We start from the raw sequence: 12,282 nt of genomic DNA, 5'->3' as shown, positions 1-12,282 counted from the left end.
AGCCGTTCATTTTTATATGATGGATTTCTTTAATATTTATACATTGCCTTTGAAAGAACTGCCAACATGCTAATGTATCCCATTTGCTATGCAAATAGTGACAGTTGTTCAGAAATGCACTGAATATTTTATTAATAATCACCACCTAATATTTACAACACTAGAATTGTGAGGTTGAAAGCCAGCAAAGGAAGAGTAGACAAAAAATAAGACTTGACACTTGTTTTTAGTTGCATGATTTTAATTGAAATGTACACTATAGTGTTTGCTAGATCATTAGGTTAAAAGTATCAGTACAGTTTAATCAATAAATTGTATTGATGTTACATGCAAGTAAAGTTCCAGGGAGCAGTTCATTTGATTTCATTTGTACACTTGCATGAAGCAGGACACCAAGCCAAAACCAATGGGTGGCCACATCCAAAAGTCCCTTTCAGAGCAGGACAGTTGGTATACATGTCTGAGTAGGAACATGGGTTTGCTTTTAAGAAAGAGGGAAAAAACAGTTATATACTTGTATAGATATGCATATATGCTGCAACAGGAACATAGCACATAAATTAGCATCTACAATGATTTTTTAGTTGTTCTGAACCAATAAAACCAATTTAGTTTTTAATACCATAAAGTAATAGCTTCTATACTTACTGCAGAGCTTATCTTCACAAGCACCTGGGCAGTCACCGTATGATGGACCAGCTTTGTAGGGTGTGGTTAATAAATTCTGGTTGTTTCCTCTGTACAGTGTAAGATACAAAACAGATCAGTATGTGCATTGAATGCCTAAATTTGTAAAGAATTGTTACTTATAGATACTTAAACTTTGTAACCGTGCAAAAGAAGTATTAGTTATATCCCAAAAATGTGCACTGTTTGTTTGTTAAAGAAGCCTTATAATGCTTAGAATTTTGCTTCAGGTTAAATTATATATATTAAAAAAGCATAACTTACGGAGGGCAGTACTGGCATACACAAAAATACTCATATTTAGAACCAGGGCAATGAGCAACTGCACAGCCAACCTTGTTAGACCTGTACCACACAACCTAAAAGGGAATTGAAAATCATTCACAGCAGGAACTTTTAAAACAGGAAAACACACATGTCTTTGACTAAAATGCATTGGTGGCTATCAATGTAGTTAGGGACAGTACTTTTTATTATTATTATCATAGATTCTGCTATGAGAAATTTGATGTGACATTGAAGATAAATAAAGGCTGCAAAATAAGATAGATGCTAACCTAAACTAGTGAGGGTATAGTTAGTAGTTTTACCTGGGTGTAATGCCCAACAACAGCACCATTTGTTGATCCAACTCCATACTTAAAATCTTTGACTTCATCATACCAGGCCTGGACTGCCATATCCCAGGAATTTGCACTGGAGGACATGTAAAGATTCTCACCACACCCGCTAGCTGTGAAGTTTAAAAACATATAAATGAGGGCTGTCAATTAATCGCAGTTAACTTCAGCGATTAATGCGTACATTTTTTTGGCGATTTTTTTTTTTTTTTTTTTAAACACAAATTTATCCCACTCCTCTGTCCCTCTTAGCATACAGTAATTCATTTCCTGCTGCACCATTTTAATACACTCCAGTGCATGCCAGGATTGAATGAGTGTAGTCATTGTTTGGATATAAAATTAGTCACAGAACTGCATTATGTAGCAAAGCACTCAAGGACTTGAGAATAAAATATTAGACTTACATTTTATTTTCCTAACAAATAAACACTTATAAATTTAGATTTTGTTTATTTTTTATTTATTTATTTTTAACAAAGGCACCTTACTAACGCTCGTACAGATCGATCAATCACCTGTTTGCACCTGGTTACTGAGCGACTACAGTACTGTGTGTTGAGAAACTGGCACTGTCACCTTGCCAATGATGACACGAATAAAATGTTTATTTTGTTGTTCATTTCATTTGTTGTTATTTACAAAAATGCTAGCTGGTATGTGGAGTTGGGGGTTAAAGCATGTGGTGATTAACTAACTATCAATTACTACCTACAATAATTAATGTACTCACACGGTCTTCACTAAAGGCAGTAAGTTTCACTGTAGCCTTCGGGATGAAATTGTTAGCTAGGTGGCTAGTAGCTACATTTTTTAATTAGCAGTGGAAGAAAACCGCTTCAGCAAGTACAGTAAAATCTGCCAGAACTGAGGGACACTGAATCTACTATTGGATACTTATGAGAGCATAACAAATACAAAAGAAAATAGATGTTTTAAGCAAAATATTACGTTAATGTTCATTATGGTAATTGTTTATTTTAGTTTTAAAATGTTAAGTAAAACGTGGCCTATTTTTTGATCTTGTTAGTACAACTGGGCCCTTTGCTAATTATAAAGAAGGACCAACAAATAGGATTCAGAATCCAGAAATAGGAAACAGGGTTTTTATGCAGGGATGTTTTTTGGATGATGATAATAAAAAATAATAATAATAGCAATAAAACAAAATTAAATGGATGCAGTAATCGTACCAATGAAATATGCGATTACAACCAAGGTTAACGGAGATTAAAATTTTTAAATCTCAAGATTAATCGCAATAAAAAAAAATAAAAAAATGTAATCGCTTTACGGTCCTTATGTAAATATATATATATATATATATTAGATGACCTGTTGAACAGATGTCCAAAACATCTGACTTTTTATAAATGATAGATGAATAGTAGTTATATTATTTTTTAAACACTGTGGTGGACCGATTTAGTCAGTCATTTTGAAAGGAATCTGTGGTCTAAATCATCTGAGGTTACAGACTGTATGTATACGAGGCTAAAAAAAGGTGCAATTGGGAGTAACAATGGGCGGGCAACTTTTTCCTATGATATGGTCGGTGTGATCTGACAAACATTCCTGAACAAGTCATTCAGTACTTAAAAAAAAAAAAATAAAATGTTTTATTTGTTAAAGCATAAACTTTTATTGTGGTGCATAATGCTTTTTAGTGCAAGTCCCATCCATTTCCAAATTCCGTCAAATCCATGTACTGGCTCTGAAGACAGATCAAGTAAACATGTCATTTTCACTGTTTCACCTTAACAAGTTCAAGTGGGCTGGCACTTGCTGGGTGTTCAGTGCTTGAGTGCTATTGCCAATGTTAACGTTACGTTGTGTAGCTGCACAACGTAACGTTAGCTAAACTACTATGTATTTTTAATAACACACATCCTCTCTTAAAACAGTTAAATTACTGTATAATGCAAAATAACAACAAAACATTCTTCTACATCATTATATCAACTATCAGTCAGAATTATATCATATTTCTTGACCAATGCAATTAAACTTTAGAAATTAACACTTTTTGATCTAACCTTTCTTTTTATCAAAAACATACATTTGCACTGAATTTTTAAAACATAAACCCCTCAGAACCTTATTAGTACAGAAGTCACTCCTGCTAATTCTACTGCAGTTTTATATATAAAAACAAGCCCTGTCACGGTAATCACATTAAAGTTACAGTAATGACAACATGCTACGGTAATGACTGTTGTGTATTTAAACAATGATTTAAGCAGTTTCTAATGAAATTACACAGACTCCAAATGCATATTTTCTATTGGAAATAGTAAAACCTTCAAATCCATTTAATGTTGACCAAGAGTAACATTGGTGATCAGCACTAACATTTCACTAATGTAGTGCCCCTCAAAACAGAGACAAATAATGTCTTTCCAACATATTATATGTTTATCTGGTTGTACTTCTTTTAGTTTTGAACAAAACATAGATTCTGCCACAGGCTATAATGTAGCCCACATGTTTTGCATAAAGACAAACTAATCATTAAAGTATTATATTTTGCATTACTTCAGTCCACCTCTCCCAGCTCACTTTGTTAATTTAAATGTGTTGAAAGGAGGTGTGAAGAGCAACACCCAAATAAACCGGGAACCAACTCCCCAGTAATGTTGTTGAAGCTGTTGAAGCGGACACCCTGGGATCCTTCAAGAAGCTGCTTGATGAGATTCTGGGATCAATAAGCTACTAACAACCAAACGAGCAAGGTGGGCTGAATGGCCTCCTCTCGTTTGTAAACGTTTTTATGTTCTTACACCGGGCTGATATTAGCGTGCTGCTTTACAAGCCAGTGGTACAATTACAACTGAGCAACCGAGTGCTACTCAGACTGTGATGAATAATAAAAAAAAGAAAAGAAAGTAAAATAAAATGCACTGTTGAGGCCTAAGTGTAGTCTGGTTTCTTTTTGCTGTAGTCCCACTTCACTTCAGCTCTCCGTGGTTCTGTCTTCTGCATTCATTTTCTCACTCCAGCTTGTCTCTCCATCTGAGCAGCAGCCAGGCAGCAGAAGCAGCAACCCACTACATATCCACGCATCCAGGACACAACCCCAATGCATCAGCCATCAATCCCAAGCAGACCAGGCTTCCCGCTCTCAATCCCCCGATGGTTGCAACATTTCGTCCCTTGGTTTGTGCCAACAATGTTGCAACTGGGTACCACTCGTGCGGCAAGCCAAGCCCCTAATTGATGGTGATTCTGACGTCCTCCAAACACCTGCTGCATTGAACTGTTTACCTTGGGTCACAGAACCTTCCTGAACGCTGGTACAGCAGACCCAGTGTCGTTACAATATAATCCCAATCAAATACGGAAATCGTTTTATCAAAGTTTTGAAAAACCGACCCCTAGGCATTCTTGAATAGATGCCAGAATGTTTTATTTATTTTTTATTTCAAGTACTTCTCAATACTTGCTCTGCAGCGCCTCACAAAGCCTCTGGCTCCTCTCACTCCTATGCCTCCACTAACAAACTTACTGTGTTTTTTTAAACAGTCCATGATCAGACGCACATAAACAGGTTCAGATACAGACATCGATGAAATGTAGACCTGTGCAAACTGTCAATTACTTTTTTATCCCAGATAAAATTTTACAGGACATTAGGACCTTCTATAAAATGTCAAACTTAAGCGTCCTGTGTCTTTTTACTCCTGTGCGAATCGACCATGTCAGTGTTATGTTAGAATTGATATAGCATTTCCGGGGTAACGTTATGATTGTGCAACTCTTAAATGGATGCTTGGAATGGTGCATTTGAAGATATGTATGTAAATACATATCACTCAAAGAACAAAACGGTTATTCTAGCCTTTGGAAAAGAAGGTTCAACTAAATAAGTTATTTATATCCGGTTCAATGTTTACAAATCATGCACAAAAGTGCCTTCTCTGGCCACATCGCATTTCATTTTGAATTTACTGACTTTTCTTAATAAAAACTAATCCATGCTGGGAGGTTACTAGACGTCCTCTGCATTTGACCAACTCTGAGGACACCTGGTTTTTAGTCCCATGCAAATAATGCTGCCTTACAGCTCTGTCAATAACTCACCACTTTTAGATTTATGGTTATTTATAATGACATATATTTGTTGGGATGAGTAGATATTTCATCCATAACTTCAAACAGTAGTAAGACAATTGTGTCTGCTAATTCATCAGGGCATGCTGTTATTTATTGCAAGCTTGAATGCTTGTATCTTTATTATTTATTACATATGAATTATTAATTGCTTTCTGCTCCAAGTCCAAAAACCTTCTTACCTTGACACATTTCAGGGAAAATATTTATTTACTATATTTTTTTTATTAAGTACAATCATTATTATGGGTAGAGTATTTTACAATACTGCAGTGATTTTAGAAAGGGAATTTTACCCAGTAGCCACAGTGTGCAGAATACAATATGGCTGTTTGGAACTTTAAATGCCTGCTGTGTTTGTCATAGAGCTTGTTATGGCTGTCATAGAGCTTATCTGGAAAACAGGATGCATCATCTACAAGTGATCTTGCTTGTAATAAACACATTCTAAACTACTCTGAATGTGCTTACCACAGATGCAAAAGACATAAAACACCAGAAATAAATACACTTATGCCAATTACGCTGTTTTTACATTTTATTTTCTATCTACGAGGTAAGTGAGGCACTAAAGGCAACACGGCATTTATTTGTTTGTTTAAAATATGTTTTAACTATAGCACTTTGTTTTGCAACAGTGTAATCTGTTACACTAGTACATTCACAGCCGTTCATTTTTATATGATGGATTTCTTTAATATTTATACATTGCCTTTGAAAGAACTGACAACATGCTAATGTATCCCATTTGCTCTGCAAATAGTGACAGTTGTTCAGAAATGCACTAAATATTGTATTAATGATCACCACCTAATATTTACAACACTAGAATTGTGAGGTTGAAAGCCAGTAAAGGAAGAGTAGACAAAAAATAAGACTTGACACCTTTTTTAGTTGCATGATTTTAATTGAAATGTACACTTACAGCATATATATATATATATATATATATATATATATATATATATATATATATATATATATATATAGTGTTTGCTAGATCATTAGGTTAAAAGTATCAGTACAGTTTAATCAATAAATTGTATTGATGTTACATGCAAGTAAAGTTCCAGGGAGCAGTTCATTTGATTTCATTTGTACACTTGCATGAAGCAGGACACCAAGCCAAAACCGATGGGTGGCCACATCCAAAAGTCCCTTTCAGAGCAGGACAGTTGGAATACATGTCTGAGTAGGAACATGGGTTTGCTTTTAAGAAAGAGGAAAAAAAAACAGTTATATACTTGTATGCATATGCATATATGCTGCAACAGGTATTTTCATTGGCATCAGTCTTAAGAGTGTTATTTACATAACTGAATTACATGTTCTGGAACATAGCACATAAATTAGCATCTACAATGATTTTAGTTGTTCTGAACCAATAAAACCAATTTAGTTTTTAATACCATAAAGTAATCGCTTCTATACTTACTGCAGAGCTTATCTTCACAAGCATTTGGGCAGTCACCGCATGATGGACCAGCTTTATAGGGTGTGGTTAATAAATTCTGGTTGTTTCCTCTGTACAGTGTAAGATACAAAACAGATCAGTATGTGCATTGAATGCCTAAATTTGTAAATAATTGTTACTTATAGATACTTAAACTTTGTAACAGTGCAAAATAAGTATTTGTTCTATCCCAAAAATGTGTACTGTTTGTTTAAGAAGCCTTTATAATGCTTAGAATTTTGCTTAATGTTAAATTATATATATTAAAAAAGCATAACTTACGGAGGGCAGTACTGGCATACATAAAAATACTCATATTTAGAACCAGGGCAATGAGCAACTGCACAGCCAACCTTGTTAGACCTGTACCACACAACCTAAAAGGGAATTGAAAATCATTCACAGCAGGAACTTTTAAAACAGAAAAACACACATGTCTTTGACTAAAATGCATTGGTGGCTATCAATGTAGTTAGGGACAGTACTTTTTATTATTATTATTATAGATTCGTCTTTGAGAAATTTGATGTGACATTGGAGATAAATAATGGCTGCAAAATAAGATAGATGCTAACCTAAACTAGTGAGGTTATAGTTAGTAGTTTTACCTGGGTGTAATGTCCAACAACAGCACCATTTGTTGATCCAACTCCATACTTAAAATCTTTGACTTCATCATACCAGGCCTGGACTGCCATATCCCAGGAATTTGCACTGGAGGACATGTAAAGATTCTCACCACACCCGCTAGCTGTGAAGTTTAAAAACATATAAATGAGGGCTGTCAATTAATCGCAGTTAACTTCAGCGATTAATGCATACATTTTTTTGGAGATTTTTTTTTTGTTAACGCAAATTTATCCCACTCCTCTGTCCCTCTTAGCATACAGTAATTCATTTCCTGCTGCACCATTTTGATACACTCCAGTGCATGCCAGGATTGAATGAGTGTAGTCATTGTTTGAATATAAAATTAGTCACAGAACTGCATTATGTAGCAAAGCACTCAAGGACTTGTGAATAAAATATTAGACTTACATTTTATTTTCCTAACAAATAAACACTTATAAATTTAGATTGTTTATTTTTTATTTATTTTTAACAAAGGCACCTTTGTAACGCTCCTACAGATCGATCAATCACCTGTTTGCACCTGGTTACTGAGCGACTACGGTACTGTGTGTTGAGAAACTGGCACTGTCACCTTGGCAATGATGACACAAATAAAATGTTTATTTTGTTGTTCATTTCATTTGTTGTTATTTACAAAAATGCTGGCTGGTATGTGGAGTTGGGGGTTAAAGCCTGTGGTGATTAACTAACTATCAATTACTACCTACAATAATTAATGTACTCACACGGTCTTCACTAAAGGCAGTAAGTTTCACTGTAGCCTTCGGGATGAAATTGTTAGCTAGGTGGCTAGTAGCTACATTATTTAATTAGCAGTGGAAGAAAACCGCTTCAGCAAGTACAGTAAAATCTGCCAGAACTGAGGGACACTGAATCTACTATTGGATACTAATGAGAGCATAACAAATACAAAAGAAAATATATGTTTTAAGCAAAATATTATGTTAATGTTCATTATGGTAATTGTTTATTTATTAATTTTAAAATGTTAAGTAAAACGTGGCCTATTTTTTGATCTTGTTAGTACAACTGGGCCCTTTGCTAATTATAACGAAGGACCAACAAATAGGAGAGAACAACAAATAGAAATCCAGAAATAGGAAACAGGGTTTTTATGTAGGGATGTTTTTTGGATGATAATAAAAATAGCAATAAAACAAAATTAAATGGATGCAGTAATCGTACCAATGAAATATGCAATTACAACCAAGGTTAACTGAGATTAAAATCTTTAATCTCAAGATTAATCGCAATAAAAAAAATAAAAAAATGTAATCGCTTTACGGTCCTTATGTAAATATATATATATATATATATATATATATATATATATATATATATATATATATATTAGATGACCTGTTGAACAGATGTCCAAAACATCTGAATTTTTATAAGTGATAGATGAATAGTAGTTATATTATTTTTTAAACACTGTGGTGTATAGCATATTCCATCTCTGCTACATCGTCTCACTTACAGCCAATATTTTTGGTGCCATTTTTTGTGTATAATAAAATATTTCCTTGAAAAGCCTAATACACTTACTGTTGATCTTTCTCGTGTCAGAAGAGCTGTGATTCATTGAGCAAGTATTGGCCCATGTCTTAGCATTAACAGCTGCCTCTGCACTCCATGCCTTTGAGTAACAAATAAAATAAAAAGACATGTATTAGTTAAGGGAATAAAATAAGCAAATATATGTTATACAATACATATGTATTTAATTAAAACATGTATTATTATTATTATTTATTTCTTAGCAGACACCCTTATCCAGGGCGACTTACAATCGCAAGCAAATACAAATACATTCAAGTGTTACAATACAAGTAATACAATAAGAACAAGAAATACAATAATTTTGTGACGAACCACAATTCAATAATACAGCAGATAATAGTGATAGTATGAGAAGTAGTAAGAATATGAAGTTTACCATCTTTAACATGTTGCTGGCAGGTGGGGTCACAGCTCTCCTTAAGGCATTGTGTTTGTCAACAATGGTTTTCTGAACATTGGGATCATTAGTCAATATATCTGTTGATATATTAGCAGAGATTTTTCCAGTTAGCACAAATGGTCTTGTGTGTGTATATCTATCTATATACTGAATATACACAACAGATTCCCTGTCTGGGCACTTCTATTAACCTTGATTTCTCCTTAATTTAGAATTTAGCCACTCTAAAACAAGAACCACCAGACCAAATGATCTGTTTTATTGACAAAGATCGTAGAATGCATTTTCTAAACTTTATGGTGGTTTCTCATGAGCTCCTTTCTATGTTCTTGTTTGCTAAGTTGCATGATGTCATTGCATTTGGTTTCTCTTGGTTAAAACAACATTACAAAGAGTAGCGTAGAACTCACCAGGCTGTGATACCAAATTGGGAAGAAAACAAGAAAGAAAATATTGTTAGTGAATACTGTATGCAGGTACTGCATTTAACAACACACACTTTTTTCAATATTTTTTAAAGAAACAATGAGTAAAAAATGAATATATATATAAACATATTATAAACAGGTTATAAGTAGAAAATGAAGGGGGTGGAAACAGGGAACGAGGGGACTTTGAAAAGGACCTTGGAGTGATAGTGGTCATCATTAAAAGTGTCTCACCAATGTGGTGAGGAAATTAACAAGGCAAAGAGAATGTTAAGCTATATTTCAAAAAGCGTGGAATACAAGTCTAGAGAGGTTATGCTAATATTGTACAATGCCCTAGTTAGACCCCACCTAGAATACTGTGTGCAGTTTTGTTCACCCCACTACAAAAAATCATTGTAGTGACAGAGAAGGGCAACTGGGCTGATCCCAGGACTTCATGACATGAGCTACTGTATGAGGAAAGGTTCAAATAAATCTGTCCAGTTGAAAAAAAGAAGGGGAAGAGGGGACTTGAAATCTGTGAAATCATAAATGGTATCGATAAAGTTAACCCAAGACTCTGCTTCAGATTTAATGCAGAGAGTAGAAGACAGCATACATGGAAGCTGAGTAAAAGTAAGTTTAGAACGGAAGGTAGGAAGCACTTTTCTGCACAGAGAGTTATAAATGCACAGAAGAGCAAACAAGGTGATGTAATAGGATCCAAAACACTGGGAATATTTAAAAAAAAAGACTAGATTATGTGCTTTTAAATTAGATCTCCCCCAGTAGGGGAGAATGGTGTGCTAACAAGGGACGAGCCTTGATGGGAATAGCCTTTTCATGTTCCCAAACTTTTCTTAATAAAAAATGAAATTTAAAACATGATGTTTTACATTAAAAACAAATCATATTCCACTAATATTAGTAGCAGTTGAAATAGTATGTGTTGTAGTCCATTAGAAGTAACAATTAGTAAAATAGACTGCAAGCAGAAATGCACGTAATAATATGGTTGATTTGACATTGATTTGGCCAAATTAGAAAGACCACACTTGTACCAGTACTTACCAGCGCAGCCTGAGAAACAGAGTTCTGCAGCAGTGCAGTTAAACACACAGCCAAGGTGAGAGCAGACATCTTAGCAAAGGCACTAAAAAGATACATTGTATCTATGATCAAGTTTGTGAAACATGAATTATAATATTAGTTTTGTTTTCGTGACTTGGAACAGTTAATCAAATAACAGTATTCATATTAATTTTGATATCAGAATTACTTGTCAGATAACCATGTTTTAATAAGACATACTACCAGAATTGTTGTGTAAAGTTAATTGTATTGCAAGATGAGTTCCTGTTATGTTAAAATGTTGTCACTCTCTCATCTTTTTTTTTTTTACTGCACTGAACCAACTATATTGGACTATCAGTTATTTCCAAAACATGATATATTATGGTACATCATTTAAATAATAACATTTACAATGCCAGACACTTACCTTAGCTGGTTTAGAAGAGAACTTGTTCTAATGAAAAAAGCTACACCTGAAGTCAGCATATATAGTATTTTCCTGAGGTCCATTGGGTATATTTTTTCTATATATGGTCAAAATAGGTGATGTAACAAACACTCATTTTTTAAATACAATTAGAGATAATTATGTCTGTGGGTGTTGCTCTTTATCATCCTTGCCACTAATGCAAGTTTCAGTAAATCATTGTGAAAGGGGAGTGGTGGATATAGATCTATTTTGTCATTTTGAAAATAATCTGTGGTCTAAATCATCTTCTGAGGTTACAAACTGTATGTATACGAGGCTAAAAAATGTGCAATTGGGAGTAACAATGGGTGGGCAACTTTTTCCTATGATATGGTCAGTGTGATCTGACAAACATTCCTGAGCAAGTCATTCAATACTTAAAGGATTTTATTTGTTAAAGGAGAAACCTTTATTGGAGTGCATAATACTTGTTAAAGTTTCACCCATTTCCAAATTCAGGATCTAAAGACAGATCAAGTAAACATGTCATTTTCATCTTAAAAAATTAAAATGGGCTGGCGCTTTCTGTGTGTTAAGTGCTGCTGCCAATATTGCATTATGTAGCTGCACATTGAAATCCAAACATATGAACAACTATGTATTTTTAATAACACATATTTTCTTTATTTCTTACAAGATATCACATTATATTTTTACATACAATTACCCATGTATACAGTTGTTTTTATTTTTTATTTTACTGGAGAAATCTAGGTAAAGTATCTTGCTCAAGGGTACAGTGTCCCCCACCGGGGATTGAACCCACGACCCTCCGGTCAAGAGTCCAGAGCCCTAACCACTACTCCACACTGCTGCCTATGTATAAAGAACCGGCAAGCGCAAGTAAATGCTGCGGCCTTGCA

At 34.3% G+C, this 12,282-nt stretch overlaps 2 protein-coding genes across 2 annotated transcripts; both read right to left on the bottom strand.

Annotated features, from left to right (window-relative positions):
- Positions 1-262: 262 nt before the first annotated feature.
- Positions 263-1,438, bottom strand: LOC131737327 (cysteine-rich venom protein Cau1-like). The gene is made up of 4 exons (XM_059025727.1): positions 1,278-1,438; positions 952-1,046; positions 649-737; positions 263-481 (listed from the first exon to the last, which is right to left on the bottom strand). Exons 1-4 carry the CDS (start codon positions 1,392-1,394, stop codon positions 354-356), a joined length of 429 nt encoding a protein of 142 aa, XP_058881710.1. The 5' UTR covers positions 1,395-1,438; the 3' UTR covers positions 263-353.
- A 4,947-nt stretch (positions 1,439-6,385) lies between these two features.
- On the bottom strand, positions 6,386-11,016 carry LOC117410808 (cysteine-rich venom protein TEL1-like). The gene is made up of 7 exons (XM_059025966.1): positions 10,948-11,016; positions 9,443-9,649; positions 9,052-9,142; positions 7,479-7,621; positions 7,153-7,247; positions 6,853-6,941; positions 6,386-6,626 (listed from the first exon to the last, which is right to left on the bottom strand). The coding sequence occupies exons 1-7, from the start codon at positions 11,014-11,016 to the stop codon at positions 6,499-6,501; spliced, it is 822 nt and encodes a 273-aa protein (XP_058881949.1). The 3' UTR covers positions 6,386-6,498.
- Positions 11,017-12,282: the final 1,266 nt, after the last annotated feature.

This window comes from Acipenser ruthenus, chromosome 6 (genome assembly GCF_902713425.1).
Source record: "Acipenser ruthenus chromosome 6, fAciRut3.2 maternal haplotype, whole genome shotgun sequence".
NCBI classification, from domain to species: domain Eukaryota; kingdom Metazoa; phylum Chordata; class Actinopteri; order Acipenseriformes; family Acipenseridae; genus Acipenser; species Acipenser ruthenus.
This window is presented reverse-complemented; position numbering and strand designations above follow the sequence as displayed.

Coding starts and splice junctions, on each gene's coding strand:
- LOC131737327 (XM_059025727.1), bottom strand. CDS start 1,394: ATGTCCTCCAGTGCAAATTCCTGGGATATGGCAGTCCAGGCCTGGTAT. Junction 1,047..1,277: donor TTGTTGGGCATTACACCCAG/GTAAAACTACTA, acceptor ATTCCCTTTTAG/GTTGTGTGGTACAGGTCTAA. Junction 482..648: donor TTGTGAAGATAAGCTCTGCA/GTAAGTATAGAA, acceptor CTTTCTTAAAAG/CAAACCCATGTTCCTACTCA.
- LOC117410808 (XM_059025966.1), bottom strand. CDS start 11,016: ATGTCTGCTCTCACCTTGGCTGTGTGTTTAACTGCACTGCTGCAGAAC. Junction 9,143..9,442: donor CCAGCAACATGTTAAAGATG/GTAAACTTCATA, acceptor TGTTACTCAAAG/GCATGGAGTGCAGAGGCAGC. Junction 6,627..6,852: donor TTGTGAAGATAAGCTCTGCA/GTAAGTATAGAA, acceptor CTTTCTTAAAAG/CAAACCCATGTTCCTACTCA.